The sequence below is a fragment of the Bos javanicus genome, chromosome 1, assembly GCF_032452875.1.
Source record: "Bos javanicus breed banteng chromosome 1, ARS-OSU_banteng_1.0, whole genome shotgun sequence".
NCBI classification, from domain to species: domain Eukaryota; kingdom Metazoa; phylum Chordata; class Mammalia; order Artiodactyla; family Bovidae; genus Bos; species Bos javanicus.
Window position 1 is genome coordinate 46,103,275 of NC_083868.1, and position 19,584 is coordinate 46,122,858.

General features: G+C 38.6%; 1 protein-coding gene across 7 annotated transcripts in view; it reads right to left on the reverse strand.

The window, feature by feature from the left end:
* The window catches only part of IMPG2 (interphotoreceptor matrix proteoglycan 2), a 78,453-nt gene that overhangs the window by 54,803 nt on the left and 4,066 nt on the right, over window positions 1-19,584 (reverse strand). For 6 of the 7 annotated variants that reach the window (XM_061426701.1, XM_061426711.1, XM_061426692.1 and 3 more), the window contains exons 3-6: window positions 15,683-15,849; window positions 12,910-12,941; window positions 1,383-1,432; window positions 441-523 (exon numbers count right to left, since the gene is read on the reverse strand). In XM_061426701.1, the coding sequence (XP_061282685.1) occupies window positions 441-523; window positions 1,383-1,432; window positions 12,910-12,941; window positions 15,683-15,849 (332 nt within the window). Of the gene's footprint in view, window positions 1-440; window positions 524-1,382; window positions 1,433-12,909; window positions 12,942-15,459; window positions 15,850-19,584 lie in introns of those variants that run through there. The other variant, XM_061426719.1, reaches the window with a different exon arrangement.

Sequence of the window (19,584 nt, forward strand, 5' to 3'; positions counted from 1 at the left end):
ATGCTTCTTAGTGGACAGATTTCTATTAGTAATGATGCATTTAAAAAGTACAATACTTCTTTAAACTACATAAAATCTATATCCTTTCCCTCTGAAGAAGAGAAGACTAAGTCCTGATTTATTAAGAGACAGAGTACATAGGCAAAAACCCTCACAATAAATTATGCACACAGCCCACAGAAGACAGTGGGCTTACCATGATGACAGCTCCCCAGGCTCCACGTCATTTAATTTACAATTCAAATCTATTCTTTGCCAAAAGCAGACTTATTGGGCTCTCCAAGGAATCTCAGATTCTTTTTAATGTACTGGTTTTAGAATCTACATTTCCATAAAGAGAACCACCTGAAGTTTTGTGTTGTCTGGCAATGAAGAATAAATCTCGCTAAATCCCTGTTCTCCACGTTAGAAACTAAATAATGAAACGGAACATCACTCACACTGTCTTCTGGCCTCTCCAAGCTGCTCTCTGAGATACCTTCGTAGGAGGTCACCCCTGGATATGGAACACTGAGACCAGCATCTAAAAAGAAAAACAAAAACATGTGTATGAATTCAGTCCGTGACTAAATCATAATGTCTATCAGGAAACAATAAACTGATTTTGATGCCATTCATATTAAGTCATTTGCTTTTTCATCTGCAAAATTGTGTGCATTTTAACCTCAAGACACATGAATTTCTTCAGCACAAGAAATAAATATGACTCATTCAACAAGCATTTACTGATACCTACTATATGTCAGCCTCTATGCAAGCCTCCAGGGATTAAAAGTCTCTATCCTTAAGGAGTAAACTAACTTGTAAAACTCTCAGAGAGGGGAAGTAGCTGAAGATTGGAATTGGCCAAAAATTATAATTGTTGATGCTGGGCCTCACCATGCTATTTTTTGTATGTTTGAAATTTTCAACATAGAAGAACTTTTTAAAAAAAAATTAAAAATAAAGAAATCAACTACTAATTTACAGGAAATATAGAGGTCAAAGAAACATACAAACAAAATATACCACAGAATGCAATTAGAAAAATCCTTACTCTGAGAAACTCTAAAAGACAAATGACAAATAGTGGAGCTACAAAGGTTCTACCTTTTGACATAAGCAGTGATTACAAAGTGTTTGCCTTAAAACAATTCTTTAGGTTGTACATTTGTTTTAAGGTTGTCAGATTCTGTATTATGTACTTAATAATTAAAGATTCTTAAGTAACCCAATTATAATGTCATAAAATAAGTGAAAAAACACTGCTTTTTCTTGAGACTTCTTCAACAACAAAAGGAGAGACAAATTGGTATTTTTTAAAATATGAGCTGAAAATTGTGCTTCTTTGCAACTAAACAATAAATTTTAAAAGAGAAGTGAATAAAGGCACAAAAGCATACCTCCCAGTGTTGACATGTCACCAACAGGAACTGGAGATGACAATTCAGAGCTAGGAAAAAAAATGTCTGGAGTTAATAAAATGACAGAAATGTAAGGGTTTATTTTGGGGTTTGTTTTCCAGAAAGGAATTCACCTGATCTCCAAATAAGGATTCTCAAACCAAAGTACTAAGTAGCAATTAAAAAAAAAAAAACTCATTTATTTTACATTTTTTGATGCCTACTCAACCTGAATCACCCTACATAATATTACATAGTACTACATATTGTGTAGTATGCATATATATATGTACACACACACATAATGTACCCTACATAATACATAATACTACATAACCACTCTACATAGTACTTCCTTACTATTTCATAACCCTGTTTCATTTTTTTCCTCAGTTCTTTTCACTATGTGAAATCATTCTGTTAATTTATTTATCTACTTCTTTGTCTATGTCCATACCCTTCATCTTCTAGAATGGCATTTCCTAATATGGTAGTCAGTCAGGTAATTTAATTTAAAATTAAATGAAGATTCAAAATTCAGAATCTCATCCACACTATCCACATTTCAGTGTTCAACAGTCATACATGTTTAATGGCTATTTTATGGAACAGCCTAGTAAAGAACATGTTCATCATCACAGAAATATCTATTTAACAAGACTTCCTCAAGAATGTAAACTCTAAAAAAAAAAAAAAAAAAGAATCTAATCTAAACTCCATGAGATTAGGGCCCTTATCTGCCATATTTGCACTGTATCTTCATCTTAAAACAGAAACTACCACTTAATAGGCACTGAATAGATATTTTTGGAATAAATAAATACTATTGACCAACCAGTCTAGTGTAGAAGGCACTTGGCATACAGCTGTGAACAAAATACTCATGGTCTATGAACATTACCACCTAACAGAAAACAGTAACAAACATAAACGCAACAAGCAGTTCAGACACAAAAGTACTGGCAGTCAGGGGGAACATATAAGCCCAAATCTCATCTCATTTGAGAGATCACAGAATCATGAAACTTCACAGAATAAAACAAATCAAGCTTAGAGACATGATTTGCTATAGGCTACATTGCTCCCAGGTTTCAGGTCCCCTGGCTATCCTTTTACCATTCAACCCTGCAACTATAGGCAAAGATCAGAAGAGATCAGAGGATAATCTGAGAAAGTCCTTAAAGAAAGGGTGTTTCCGCCAGTCTAAATCTCCACACATCCCCAAATATATAAATTACAGTAATTGAAAACTCTCTTCAACTTTCCACAGGCAGTTTTCAAAGACGATTTAAACACAGTCAAAATGTCTCCCTCTTAGACTCGCTTCTGTCTCAGTGAGCCCCATCTTCACTTCAGAACCACTACTTCAAATTGTCCTGCTGCGTTAAACTAGATCATGGGGTCACAGCCACCAGATAAATGTGGCACACATCCTGAAGCAGCAATTTTCACTTTAAAGTAAAAGCACAGTTCAGTTCAGTTGCTCAGTTGTGTCCGACTATTTGCAGCCCCATGAATCGCAGCACACCAGGCCTCCCTGTCCATCACCAACTCCCGGAGTTCACTCAGACTCACGTCCATCGAGTCGGTGATGCCATCCAGCCATCTCATCCTCTGTCATCCCCTTCTCTTCCTACCCCCAATCCCTCCCAGCATCAGAGTCTTTTCCAATGAGTCAACTCTTCGCATGAGGTGGCCAAAGTACTGGAGTTTCAGCTTTAGCATCATTTCTTCCAAAGAACACCCAGGGCTGATCTCCTTTAGAATGGACTGGTTGGATCTCCTTGCAGTCCAAGGGACTCTCAAGAGTCTTCTCCAACACCACAGTTCAAAAGCATCAATTCTTTGGCACTCAGCTTTCTTCACAGTCCAACTCTCACATCCATACATGACCACTGGAAAAACCACAGCCTTAAAAGCACAGAGAGCTAAGCAAAAACTGATATGAATTTGGACATGTATAAACTGCTGTATTTAAAATGGATAACCAACAAGGACCTACAGTTATAGCACATGGAACTGTGCTCAGTGCTATGTGGCCACCTGGATGGAAGGGGAGTTTGGGGGAGAATGGATCCATGTATAGTTCAGTCCCTTCACTGTTCACCTGAAACTACCACAACATTGTTCATCAGCTAGATCCCAATACAAAATAAAGTTTAAAAATAAATAAATAAAACATAATATTAAAACATGTGTGGCTGTATTATAGAGTACAATATAAAGTTTAAATGAATATTAAGTTACAATATGATCATTTCAAAGACATTTCATGACTGGAATTGGAGTGGGGGAATCAGCTGAGGCCATGTTCCCTAAACCCCCAAGCTTTGGTAGAAAATTTGAGAAACATAGGCTAAAAAAAAAAAACCTCACCATAAAGATTCTCCTGGTTTTTAAAAATACTATCTAAAAAGAATAACATGTTAAACCAAGACACCAAACGTATCACTATTTGTTATTTTTGGTACACTTGCAGGAACCTGCTTACTTAGCTGTCATTCAAAAGACTATAAAGGAATATGACATCTGGATAAGTCATTTTGATGAATGATGAGTAGAGGAAGACCTGGGTGATAAAAAAAGGTCACGGAGCTAGCCAATGAAGGAACTGTGGTGTAAAACAGGCCCATTTGATTCCAGAAACCTCTCTCTTACCCACATTAATTCCACACTACATGGCCTTTATGTGACCCATATTCCCTAGAAGGGCAACCAGGATGGTTTTCCTTGGTCTTAATGATAGTGGTGTTACATCAGCTAAATGACCTAAAAGTCAAAATGTGTAAGGACCCACAAATAGGAAGGGAAATCCAGTGAAAGCTGGAGAGCAATTAAGTATGAAGAGCAAAGAGGTCAAAGTAAAACAAAGCACAATACAGGAATCAGCATAGGAAGTTGAGATGACATGGCAGAGAAACCAGACTTCACCAGGGATCGGTCAAATTGTCTCCCACATCAAAATCAAATTTAAGCTAATTCTCTAAGTCAGTAAGTAAGCATTCAGAATGGAGAAGTTCGCTTACTTCAATAGAATTAGATTTCACTTACTGAATTCAAAATAACTTTTTTTTTTTTCAAAATAACATTATTTTAATGATGGTAAGGGCTTCCCCAGTGATTCAAATGGTAAAGAATCCACCTGCAATGCCAAAGACCTGGGTTCGATCCTTGGTTTGGGAAGATCCCTTGGAGGAGGTCATGGCAACCCACTCCTGTATTCTTGCCTGGAGAATCCCCATGGACAGAGGAGTCTGGTGGCCTACAGTCCACAGGGGCACAAAGAGTTGGATATGACTGAGAGATTAAGCACAATGATGGTAAGTGGGCAACTCTCAGTAATTTAAAACACTTGTCCAACACTCCCAACACTTAATCCCTCATCTTCCCACACTTCTTTCAAAAGACAGAAGCATGAATCCTTTCACATTTTCTCATTAGGGATGACTCCTACAGGGATGCCCTAGAATGTCGCTCACAACAGAATTAGAATACAGAGCTGTATTGAGTTTAGAGACAGAAATGCCTCATTTCTAGGCCAAGCCACAAATTTGAAGTTGGTCAGCTAAGATCTTTAGCTTAATGTGAGCAGCAAACAACCGTCTACTGTCTCATTTCCTCAGCTTATCCAGCACATAATTTTTTCCTCACAGCTACTGGCTAATCATGTCAGTGGAATTCAGATGGAACTGTGTCAAAAATACCACAGTCACATGGAACCTATGTTTAAAAACATACTAAGGGGACTTCCCTGGTGGCAGTGGATGAGAATCCACCTGCCAATGCAGAGGACACAGGTTCGATCCCTGGTCCGGGAAGACTAAACGTGCCACAACTAAGCCTGTGCACTAACCTGCTCCGGAGTCCGTGAGCAACAACTACTGCAGCCCATGTGCCTACAGCCTGTGCTCCACGGCAAGAGGAGCCACAGCAGTGAGAAGCCAGCGCACCACAACGAGAGAGCAGCCCCCACTCACTACAACCAGAGAAAAGCCACGCAGAGCAACGAAGACCCTCCACAGCCAAAAATAAATAAATAAAATTGTTAAAAATAAATAACAAAAATACAGTAAGACAAGCCAACAATCATTTCATACCTAGACTACTATTCCCTTTTACAATTTCCTTTCCTTTGCTTTGCTCTAGAACCTGTTAACTATAATCAGCACTTAACAAGAAAAAACTTAAGGCAAGGAGTTAGGAATCCTGGGTGCTAGTTCCAGATGTATCACTAACCTTGTATATAGCTTGGGAAGATGCCTCAGTTGCTCTAGGCCTCAAGATCTAACCTCTAAAACAAGAATATCTCTTTCTCTACCTACTTCACCAAGGTGTTGGTGAAAACTAAATAAAATATCATTATACAGAAGCATTATGTAAAGGATGAAATGCTAAACGAACATAAAACAGGGGTGGGAGTTGGATCAAGATGGCCGAGGATTAGAACAAAGAGCTCACCCTTTCCCACAAATACATAAAAAATACATCTACATATGTAAGGATTCTCATAGAACATCTACTAAATGCTGGCAGATCTCAGACTTCCACAAGGGCAAGAAAATCTCCATGTAACTGAGTAGGACAAAAGAAAAAGGAGAGAAAGGAGTAGGATGGGACCTGCACTCCTGGGAGCGAGCTGTGAAAGAAGAACAGTTTCAACCAGACAGCAGCAGACAAGTGGAGAGAGGCCTGCTGCACAGAGGGCTGGTGCCCCCCTCCTGGCAGCACTCCCCAGCCTGAGACACTCATCTGCTGGGGGCGGGGCTGGATACTGAGACTCCAGTTTCCATGCTCAGAGACAGGGAGGACTGGGGTTGGCTATATGGTGACACCCTGAGGGAGCCAGGGTGTGGTGCGTCACACGGAGGGAGTCAGGAAGATGCCTGGACCCATCAGAAAACCAAGGTGCCACTGCTGGGGAGCGTAGAAGGAAATGTGTGCAACTGCCATGGGAGCTTCTTTTTCAAGGCAGGACACCACTTACCCTCTTCTACATAAGTTCCAGGTGCAGCTATTGCTGCCATCTTGGACTCCAGAGGTAGCTGGGACTGCTGCCCTGTGTCCCTGGGAGTATGCACAGGGCCAGGCACCTGAACACTGCTATAAAAGTGATCGTGGCCAGCACATGCTGAGAAAAGAGACAGCAAGCTTTCAAATCAAAAACAGCTCTCATGCCAAAAACGTATTAAACCCACAAGCTACACAGGGACGCTCATGCTTATAAACAACTCTCCAAGACAACAGTAGATAATTGTTCCCCCTAAACTCACAGAATGAGAGAAATACAGCAAAATGAAGAAGCAGAGGAACCACTCCCAGTTAAAAGACTAAGAGAATTCTCCTAAAGGAACAATGAAACAGACCTCTTCAGCCTAATAGACACTGAGTTCAAAAAGAAGGTAATGAAAATACTGAAGGAATTAAGAGAGGTTATCACTAGAAATGCAGATCACTATAAAAATGAACTAGCAACTGTAAGGAAGAACCAAGAATATTGAAAATTTATTTGCTGAGATGAAGGCTGAGCTAAAGACAATGAATAGCAGAATAAATGATGCAGAAGAAAGAATAAATGATCTTGAAATTACCCAATCAAAACAGCAGACAGTTTACAGTAGCTAGGACATGGAAGCAACCTAGATGGTCCATTGGCAGATGAATGAATAAGAAAGTTGTGGTACATATATATAAAGGAATATTACTCAGCAATTAAAAAGAACACATTTGAGTCAGTTCTAATGAGGTGGATGAAACTGGAGCCTATTATACAGAGTGAAGTAAGTCAGAAAGAAAAATACCAATACAGTATATTAACGCATATATATGGAATTTAGAAAGATGGTTAACGAGGACCCTATATGCAAGACATCAAAAGAGACAAATAAAGAACAGATTTTTGGACTCTGTGGGAAAAGGTGAGGGTTGATGAGGGGATGAGGTTGATGAGGGATGATTTGATAGAACAGCACTGAAACATGTATATTACCATACGTGAAATAGATGACCAGTCCAAGTTTGATGCATGAAACAGGGCACTCAAAGCCAGTGCACTGGGACAACCCAGAGGGATGGGGTGGGGAAGGAAGTGGAAGGGGCGTGGGGGAGGGTTGGGACAGCCACACCTGTAGCTGATTCATGTAAATGTATGGCAAAAAGCACCACAATATTGTAAAGTAATTAGCCTCCAATTAAAATAAATTAACTTTTAAAAAACAGCAGACAGAAAACCAAATGAAATTTAAAAATGAAAGCAATATAAGAGACCTATGGGACAATATAAAGTGTGCACTCTATGCATAATAGGGATTACAGAAGGAGAAGAAAGAGAAAAGCGGATTCAAAACATATTGGAATAAATTATGGCTGAAAACCGCCCAAACCTAAAAAAGGAAACAGATATTCAGATATAGGAGGCAAACAAGATGGACCCAAACAGACCTACACCAAGACATATTATAATATAACAGGGTTTAATGGAGTTACATGTTAGCCCAAACAAATAATATATATGCTTTTACATTTGAATCAATTCTAATGAGGTGGATGAAACTGGAGCCTATTATACAGAGTGAAGTAAGCCAGAAAGAAAAACACCAATACAGTACAGTAATACATATATATGGAATTTAGAAAGATGGTAATGATAACCCTGTATGCGAGACAGCAAAACAGACACAGATGTATAGATCAGTCTTTTGGACTCTGTGGGAAAGGGCAAGGGTGGGCTGATTTGGGAGAATGGCATTGAAACATGTATATTATCATATGTGAAACGAATCGCTACTCCAGGTTCGATGCATGATACAGGGTGCTTGGGGCTGGTGCCCTGGGATGACCCAGAGGGATGGGATGGGGAGGGAGGTGGGAGGGGGGTTCAGGATGGGGAACACGTGTACACCTGTGGCAGACTCATGTTGATGTATGGCAAAACCACTACAATACTGTAAAGTAATTAGCCTCCAATTAAAATAAATAAATTTATATTAAAAATAAATAAATAAAAGTGTATTTGGCTTTGTGATCATGATGGGCATCGTCAAGTACAAATCTAACTTATTGGAGATATCAAGAAAAAAAAATTTCACAGATCAGTCCTTACACTGAGAATAACACCAGGGACCTGATAATAGACTTGGATGATTGAACAGAAACTCAATTACTCATCCAAAAAATACTTAGTAAGCACACGTCCTAGGCTGACTTTGTATTGAAGATAAAACTGTAAGAAGATGGTAGGGAGTTAGGTGACTGGAGCTAAGGGGTGATGTTTTCAAGATGTCTGGCTGGAGACAAGTGGTGGAGGAGGATTTTTTGTAAAATAGGTAACTTGGGAAGATTTGAGCATGTTTAAATATTAATAAGTAGTTGGTAATGGGAGAAGCTGAAGACTCAGGAGAGAAAAAAACAATTATAGGTTGATGTCTAAGAGGTCAGGACTGATGCTAAAGCTGAAACTCCAATACTTTGGCCACCTCGTGTGAAGAGCTGACTCATTCGAAAAGACCCTGATGCTGGGAGGGATTGGGGGCAGGAGGAGAAGGGGATGAGAGAGGATGAGATGGCTGGATGGCATCACCAACTCGATGGACATGAGTTTGAGTGAACTCCAGGAGTTGGTGATGGACAGGGAGGCCTGGCGTGCTGCAATTCACAGGGTGGCAAAGAGTCGGACACGACTGAGCGACTGAACTGAACTGAAATGAATGGGAGAAGCTGAAGACTCAGGAGAGAGAAAAAAACAATTACAGGTTGATGTCTAGGAGGTAAGATGGGATATGAAGTCCTGAATAACGGGTAGGAAATGGTTTTTTTAAAACAGACTTGCTAGATGACAGTAAGGGGAGGTGAAATCAGTACACAGCAGAGTATCTGGTGTAAGTCATATGTTAGCAGTTGGGTTACAGTTTACATAGAAGAAGTAACTTAAATTACAGAGAAGTAATGTGGTAAGCAGAAGAGTGATATCCCAAAGATGTCCATATCTTAATCCCCAGAACATGTGACTATGTTATTTGCAAAGGAAAGTAAGGTAACAGATAGAATTAAGGGTACTGATCAGCTGGCCTTAATTCTTAAGTAGAGACCATATCCTCTGGTTTTATCAGGTAGACCCAATGTAGTCATGCATGTGTATGTGTGTGCTAAGTTGCTTCAGTCATGTCTGACTCTTTGTGACCCTACAGATTGCAGCCTGCCAGGCTCCTCTGTCCATGCAATTCTGCAGGCAAAAATACTGGAGTGGGTAGCCATTCCCTTCCCTAGGGGATCTTCCCAACTCAGGGATAGAACCCACATCTCTTAAAACTCCTGCACTGGCAAGCAGGTTCTTTACCACTAGTGCTACCTGGGAAGCCCCAGGGTAGTCATAAGGACCCTTAAATGAGGAAGGAGGCAGAAGAATGTCAGAGTGACAGAATGTGAGAAAGTAAGCCACTGCTAGTCATAAGCCAACCAACACGGGCAGCCTCTAGATACTGAAAAGGGCAAGAAAACAGATTTTCCCCTAGAGTCTCCAGATAGGTAATGCAGGTCTGCCAACATGCTGAGAATCATGTCAAGCTTCTGCACTACAGAACTAGAAGATAAATTTGTGTTTTGTTGGGAGAAATATCAATAACCTCAGCTATGCAGATGACACCACCCTTATGGCAGAAAGTGAAGAGGAACTAAAAAACCTCTTGATGAAAGTGAAAGAGGAGAGTGAAAAAGTTGGCTTAAAGCTCAACATTCAGAAAACGAAGATCATGGCATCTGGTCCCATCACTTCATGGGAAATAGATGGGGAAACAGTGGAAACAGTGTCAGACTTTATTTTTGGGGGCTCCAAAATCACTGCAGATGGTGACTGCAGCCATGAAATTAAAAGACGCTTACTCCTTGGAAGGAAAGTTATGACCAACCTAGATAGCATAATGAAAAGCAGAGACATTACTTTGCCAACAAAAGCCCATCTAGTCAAGGCTGTGGTTTTTCCAGTGGTCATGTATGGATGCGAGAGTTGGACTGTGAAGAAGGCTGAACGCCGAAGAATTGATGCTTTTGAACTGTGGTGTTGGAGAAGACTCTTGTGAGTCCCTTGGACTGCAAGGAGGTCCAACCAGTCCATTCTAAAGGAGATCAGTCCTGGGTGTTCATTGGAAGGATTGATGCTAAAGCTGAAACTCCAATACTTTGGCCGCCTCATGGGAAGAGTTGACTCACTGGAAAAGACCCTGATGCTGGGAGGGATTGGGGGCAGGAGGAGAAGGGGACAAAAGAGGATGAGATGGCTGGATGGATGGCATCACCGACTCGATAGACATGAGTTTGAGTGAACTCTGGGATTTGGTGATGGACAGGGAGGCTTGTTGTGCTGCAATTCATGGGGTCGCAAAGAGTCGGACACAACTGAGCAACTGAACTGAACTGAACTGAAGCTACTAAAGTTTGTGATAATTTGCTGCAGCAGCAATAGAAAACTAATACAAAAATCTCAACACAGAATGAGAGCCATCTCAAGAAAATTATAAAAATAAATTTAAATATAGAAAGTGATTAAATTAAGGGTTTTAAGGGATGACTACAATATTCGCTAGCTTCCCTGGTAGCTCAGACGGTAAAGCGTCTGCCTACAATGCAGGAGACCCAGGTTCAATCCCTGGGTCGAGAAGATCCCCCGGAGAAGGAAATGGCAACCCACTCCAATATTCTTGCCTGGAAAATCCCATGGACTGAGGATCCTGGTAGGCTACAGTCCATGGCGTCGCAAAGAGTTGGACACTACTGAACGATTTCACTTTCACGATATTCAACTTAAAGAGGGGCTAAGTGAATTCCCAGGCCACTCCCAGTATTAGCTAACTCCAGGTCCCCTCATTTCAGCAAGTACCATAGTTGATGCTTTTCATCCCACTCCAACCTGGTCTGCTCTAGTTTCATAGGAAGGATATCAACTTTTAAATTTTCAAATTCAGTTATATGTATTTCAAATTTAGTTCATATGTATTGCTATTTTTACACACGCCCTATTTTCTAAGGATGATAAATAATACTTTGAGTCCCTTCACATCTAGGACATCAACAAAACATATATGACACATTCAGTTCTCTAATTTGTTTATTTATGTATTTGTTTCAATGGGATTAACACATATTTCCAAGAAATAGTAGATGAATGCAGCAAACCACACCCAACCAAAGTGAGCTATGTAGAAATACACAAACTACACCTCAAACATCTTCCAGCTACTCCATGTGTTATGTGTTATAACATCAGCCCACATATGGTGTTACAACTTACAACTTTTCAATCTATTTCAGATAACCTTCCTTCATCCCTTTGTAACTCATGAGTTACGATCTTCCCAGTGTCTGTTTTCACAGGCAAACTCCAAGGCTTCTTCCAGATTACAAGTGATACTTATTATTATAGCTTTTATACACTTCTTAACCATGTAAGATGTGCTATTGTTTTCATTAGGTACAACCATGAAGATTACTGGCAGGACCCACCAGATTGTTAAGTCTACTGCATGTGCATTGGAATGGCAATCATAAGGAACCTCTGAGCTCTGCCTCTTGAAGGTAAAGGACCCACGCCTAAAGCACCACATGGCCCCACATCTAAGCTGGTGCTCAATCCCAGGCCCTAAAACAGACTTGGTGGTATTGTTAGCTATATGAAGTGAGACCACAAGGAGTCCCACTTCCCTCCTGCTTACTCACACTTGATTTGGAACTTACATATACCCCACTACCACCAAGAGATGCAGTCTAATTATGCATTTGCCTGGACTCTGCTGCCCAGGCTACACCTCTGGACACTGACTCACTTTGTTGGTTTTTCAATCTGTTGTTCCATCTAACTTGAGACAAGATTATGGACCTGAACTGCATGCCCTAGTGATTTCCCCCCCCCCCCCAAAAAGTCACCTACATACTGGCATAACCTAGATACTGAATATGGATAGAATTAGAAATCATTAGTCCCTGTACACTCAAAATCCCTCACCTTCCATGATCTGCTTTGTCCTGCCACTGCTCGGGAGCCAGAAACAAGCTTAATCCTAAGCCTAAAGGCCCACAGAGCCATGACTCAAATCACTGGAGGATTCATTAAAGCTGTGCTAGTCTTATGCTTCAAGATCACAAACATCATTAAACCATAAAGTGACCCGCACCACAACCCCATCATTTAATCAACCATCCTCCACTAAGATGTACCATTTTAGATAAACAGTATTAGCCTGTAAGCCTCAACAATAGTAGATCATTTTGTATTCCAGTTCCAAAAATCTATTTCCTCACCAAGAGAAAGGAACAAGTCCACCTCTTAGTAAGGTCAGTCAGTAAACAAGCACAGTGGCTCTGAAGGTGGTTTGGAAAGGGAAGTGGCCTCAAGATGAGGAAAAGACTTTGAGACTTACCCACAGGCCTGGTTATAGGAACAAGAAATAGGAAGGAATCATTAAATTTGGGATGAGCCTTAGAACAGGTATGATAGATCTCTGTTGCCAAACATGAACTTAGGGGGGAAAAAGACACTCACCCACTTACAGTCTCCTTTGCATATGTCAGTTTCTAAGGAAAACAAAGATACAAAAATGATGATGTGAGTGAAAGACAGTTATTAAGCAGTAAACAAAACTTACTGCACAAAGAACACTAATGCCCTAACACAGAATCTATGTTATTATTCTTACAGTTAAACAGTTAAAGTACGAATGATGCAAAGTTTGTTTTGTGACTCAGAACATCCCACCCACCACTCAGTTTCTGTGTATGTTCCCCAAAGTCCCTGTGCTCTCTTAATGGACACAGATTAACAGACTTTACCTGCTAATCATTCCAGAAAGGTCTACGGGTTAGAGATGGGTAGAGTTTTACATTAATCTTCCATGGACTTAGAACCAAAGTGTTTTGTGATCTACTACGTTTATAGCAATTCCTATCATAGAGTAATATCATCATGTGGATAAAATAATTATAAAATCTAATTCTCCAGAATTCAGACAAAAAGATAAACTGTATCCATAGTTGGATTATTCCTTTGGGGCATTCAAAGAAAACTGTGTCCAAGTTATGTCTAAACTAGTGGTTTTATTTTGAGACCAATATGATAATCTGGAATCAAATTCTATTTTCTCTTTCTCAGCTATGGAGGCAAATCCGAAAAATTTCTCTGCTGCTAGGCCTCAACTTCCTTATCTGTAAAATGGAGAGATGATTACTCTAAATAATTCTCAAGATATTTATAAATAACTCACTGTTCTTTTTACTCTTCACACTCTCCTAGAACAATCTCAGCCAGTCTTTTTTTCCCTAAATTTTAATCATCTAACACCTTCAACTTGGATTTTATTTCCTTTAATTAATCTCTCAATACATATAAACACAGAAAAATCATCAATTAATCAATTTGTACTATTAGCTTTAAAATTTTATAGGCCAGCATGGTAGTTATTTTTAAAATGCTGGAATTCTGAGTTCTAATAATTGTCAACCACATAAATTCACCACCTATGAGTAAACAGTTGTTATATTTAAAATCAAGCTAAAAAAATAGATGTATATATATGTATAACTGAATCACTATGCTGTAAAGCAGAAATCAACACAGCAATGTAAATCAACCTTATTTCAATTTTTTAAAAAAAGGTAAAATCGAGCTTCCTTCAGTTTTTGGACAGCCAGTGATCACTTAAGTAACATTCTCAATCCCTCTCATGATTTCAAGTACTACCTCAAGGCTGGTGATCCCTATAGCTGTATTTATAACCCAGACCACTCTTCTGGGCTTCATATCTAAATATTAAGCAATTCACATTTCAAAGATGGCTCAAAAGAATGCATTAAAAAGCAAACTCACTCTCCCCGTCAGTGTCTACAAGCTGCTTCTTTCCCTGAGTTCTCAGTGGTAGCCATCAAAGCTAGAAGTTGGGAGGCTTCCAGGGTCATGCTTTTATCATTGCCCACTCCCATCCAATCTGTCACCGAGTCCTACTAATCCTTTTCCTATTTAGATCCCCTATGTACCCTTTCTCTACTTCATGGTTTATGTAGGATTCTCATCCCCTCAGGCCTCAAGTAGCAACTGATCTCTGCTCATCTTGTCCCCTCTAATCTATCATCTGGTGTACAGAAACCACAATAACCATTTTACAGTTCAAAACTGTACAATCAGCCCCTGCGACTTGCCAACTTACACCCCTTCAATGGCTTTCTACCAACTACAAACTTCTTAAGCTATCCACCCCTCTAGTCTGATCTCCTGTCAAATCTAGTCTACTCTTCTGATACACTGGCCAACATATACATGTATTGTTGTTAGTCACTAAGTCGTTTCCAACTCTTTTGTGACTCTATGGACTGTAGCCCACCAGGTTTCTCTGTCCGTGGGATTTCCCAGGCAAGAATACTGGACTGGGTTGCCATTTCCTTCTCTAGGAGATCTTCCTGACTCAGGGATTGAACCCATGTCTCCTGCACTGGGAGGCAGATTCTTTACCACTGAGCCACCAGAGAAGCCCACATTTTATTATATACAACTAATAATAACAAAATGTAAGAAGTACAATACTAAAGAATGAATAAAGAATTATGGTGTTCAAAAGATTATGTGAGCTAAATCTGCTAGGATGGGGGTTGGGGGTTGTTTTCTCATGAAGGAGGTTACATCTGAGCTGAGGACATGTAGGACTTGAATAAAAGGAAGAAGGATATAAGAAGCCTCTCACACAGCATGTGCAATCTACCACATAGATCATATAGATCTAAACAGTTTCCTTCTCTTGCCATGAATACATGCAACATGAAAAAGGTAAGGTGGGCAGATAATTTGTCTATATGCATGCTTGTTTCTCCTTTGCTAAGAATAAACTAAATCTAAAACAAGGAAACCACGTAAGCAAATTCATGCATTAGAACCACATTTATACTTTACTAAACATTTATCCAATGATCTATACCCTCTATCTTTAATCAGTTGTCAATTTAACTTTGAACTGATAAAATGCAAAACTCTGGCAAGAATGTTTGATTCTCACAGATTAATATTCTTAGCCTAAATCTTTGTAGAGTATTACTTCCAAATACTTACATTTATAAACAATCCTGAGGTTCTTGCTGGCTTCACAATGATTATTAATTATAATGGCCAGATCTAGAGATACAAAGATTGGCCACCCTGTGGTAAGTCATCTGAAGAGCCTAATTCAACAAAAGAGTAGGGATCTGGCATTCACTCTTTCTTCCTTTAGGCCTGAGCTCTGTATATGTGCTTCTATAGTAGTACAGTAATTTCTTCTTGTTACTACATTTACCTGCATAATTAAGCTTCTGTGTTCCACAGACTGACTAAAATGTGTGCCCATTTCAAATATAGTCGTGATTCCATCCTCACACAAATTCATCCAATAATGATATTCCTCACGCCCAGGAAGTCGATCCCAAAAAGTCCTGAAGGCTTCCCAGACAGCTTCCTGGCATACTGAAAAATAAACAGAGGTATTTTTTATGGAAAGGACTTTAGGGTTCTCACAATGACCACGGACCTGTTATTTCAGATTCCTGAGACACTCTTGCACACAGTGTCTATTCTGCAGGGACATAGGGATGATTCTCATTCAAAGCCCTTCTGTACACCCCATTTAAACTTCCTAGACCTGAAGAGAATCTGCACTCCCCACTCCTTTCCCTTGCAAAGGAAACTGATTCACCTCCTCATAGGCAGGGGTTTTTACTTCTCTTAAAAAAAAAAAAAAATCCATGTTTATGTTTTAGCAAAGTACAGCTGATACGGAGAATATTTCAAAAGGACAAATAACCTGTGGTATATCCATATGATAGGATTAGAATTCAGTGATAAAAAGAAATGAGGCTTCAAGCCATGAAAAGACGTGGAGAAGATTTAAATGCATTTAAATGGTATGGGGAGGGAGGAGGGAGGAGGGTTCAGGATGGGGAACACGTGTATACCTGTGGCAGATTCATGTTGATATATGGCAAAACCAATACAATATTGTAAAGTTAAAAAATAAAATAAAATAAATAAAAATAAATAAATAAATTGCTAAGTAAGAGAAGACAATCTGAAAAAGCGACATACTGTATGGGTCCAAAGATAATACCTTCTGGAAAAAGCGAAACTATATAAATTGTAAAAAGATCTACGGTTGTCAGGGACTGGGGGGAGGGAAAGATCCAGGAGGTCGAAACGGATGGATTTAAGGGCAGTGAAACTATCTGTATGACACTGTAACAGTGGACACTTGACACTGTACATTTGTTAAAATCCACAGAAAACACAACAGAATGAGTGCACTCTAATGTAAATTATGAAACTACTGTCTTGAATCCTGTACTAGGGCTCAGACTATGCATCTTATCTAGTATGGAGAAATCCAGAATGGAACAAAGTCTTTTTTTAGGGTAATACAGTTTCCTTTCAGAATTGTGGAGCCCAAAGCATGAGGAACAGTCAATTTACTGCATAAGGCAAGAAAAAGAAATCCTGGAGCGATGGGGTGGGGAGAGAGGTGGGAGGACACATGTTTACCTACGGCCAATTCATGTTGATGTATGGGAAAGCCATCACAATATCGTAGAATAATTATCCTCCAATTAAAATAAATAAATAAATAAATTTTTAAAGAAATAAAAGACATACAAATTGGAAGATAAGAAATAAAACTATGTCTTTATTTGTAGATGAAATAATCACCTATGTAGAAAACCCTACAGAATATATGAAAGAGCTACTAGAACCAATACGTGAGTTTACAAAGTTACAGAATAAAAGATCAATACATTAATCAACTCTATGTTTATATACTAGCAAGGAACAATCAAAGACCATTTAAAAAAAAATACTGTTAACAACAGCATGAAAAAAGTGAAATAAATCTGACAAAAAGATGTATAAGATCTAAACACTAAAAATTACAAAACACTACTGAGAGAAACTGACAAAGATCAAAATAAATGAGGGGATACATCCATAGAGCAAGAGAGTCAACACTGCTAAGATTGCATCTCTTCCCAAATTGATTCCCAAATTGTGTGTGTTTAACACAGACCAAATCAAAATTCCAGTAGCTTTCCATGTACAAATTGGCAAGCTGATTATAATATTTATATGGAAGACAAAGGACCTAGCATAATCAAACAGATTTAAAAAGAACAAAGTTGAAGGACTTGCACTATTTGATTCAAAGACTTATTATAAAGCTTACAGTAATCAAGACAGTAAGGCATTGGCATTAAAACAAATAAATCTGTGTAAGAGAATAAAAAATGAAGAAATAGATCCATCATACACAGAAGACTGATTTTCAACAAATGTACAAAAGCTAGAAAAGATAATCTTTTTAATAAATGATGCTGGAACAACTGGCTATGCAAATACGAAAAAAATTAACTTTGACTCATATACACCAAATACAAATATTAACTCACAGTAGATCAAAGACCTATATGTAAAACCAAAAAATTATAAAACTTCTACAGGAAAAAATAACAGAAAATCTTTGTGACTCTGAGCTAAGCAAACTTAGATCCAATACCAAAAGCAAGTATGAAGCAAAAAAAACCCATCTGACATATCAAAATCTAAAACTGTTCCTCAAAAGACATTGTTAAGAAAAACAAAACAATAAACCAAACATTGGGATAAAATTTATGCAAAACATATATCTGACAATGAATTTGAATTTGGAATCCGTAAAGAACTCTTATAACTCAATTATAGGACAAATAATCCAATTATTTTTTAAATCAGCAAAACATTCGGATAGAAACTTCATCAAAAAAGATATATGAATGGCAAATGAGCACATAAAAAAGTGCTCAATGTCATCAGCCTTCAAGAAAACACAAGTTAAAACCACAATAAGATGTCACTTCATATCTACTAGAATGTGGTGGTTTAGTCATTAAGTCATGTCTGACTCTTGCAACCCCATGGACTATAGCCTGCCAGGCTCCTCTGTCCACAGGATTTTCCAGGCATGGTTACTGGAGTGGGTTGCCATTTCCTTCTCCAGAGGATCTTCCTGACCCAGGAATTGAACCCAGGTCTCCTGCACTGCAGTCAGATTCTTAACTGACTGAGCTATGAGGAAAGCTGCATCTACTAGAATGGTTACAGCTTAAAAAGACCGACTATACCAAGCATTACACAGATGTGGAAAAACAAGAGTCCCAATACACCACTGGTGGTACAACTACACTGGAAAACAGTTTTGGCAACTTCTTAAAAAGTTAAACATAGAACTATCATGTGATCCATCCATTCCATTCCAATTAACCAACAGATATGAAAGCAGATTGTTCATACAAAAAAATTTTTCACAAACATTCATGACCACTTTCTCTATAATCACCAATAACTGAAAACCACCCAAATATCCCCAAATGCAGTATATCCATAAAATGTAATAATACCCCAAAATAAATGGTAATGAAGTATTGCTACATCAAAAAATCACAGATGAGTCTCAAAACAATTAAACTGAGTAAAAGAAGCTAAACAAGAGTACATAGTATGAATACATTCATATATATAAGTGTAGAAAATGCAAACAATACCTGGTAATAGAAAGCAGATTAGTGGTTACCTCAGCTCTTAGGTCAAGGGAGGTGCTCAGGGAGGAAGGGATTATAAAGGCACTTGAGAAAATGTTTGGAGGTAACTGAAAAATTCATTATCTTAATTGCAGTGATAATTTAAGGATCAATACATTTGTCAAAACTAATCAGACTATATACTTTAAATATGCGCAGTTTATAGGCTATATATTAAAAGGTCCAACTACTAATATAATTTTTTGAAGGGAGGATACTATTAATTACTTCCTACTCCAAGCATCCCTAAATATCTGGTTAATTTCAAAAGTCATTAAGTTGAGTGCAGTTGCTTCTTGCGTAAATGGAGATATTCTTCAAATGTGTTATACCAAACAGCAATTGATATCAAATTATCTATGAAAGGAAAAACTCAGCAAACCATTAGAGTGAATTAGTTCAGTGGAAAGAACTAAAATCCTTGGTTGAACAGTGAGTAGATCTAAACAATGTCTAAACAATTGGTTTTAGCAGCATAATCCAATTATCTCTCCAAATCTACTCAAAATCAAGACCTATGTTGAAATATTCATTTCCCCCTTCCCAGAAAAATATCTACTACTGCTTCACTGACTACACTAAAGCCTTTGTGTGAATCACA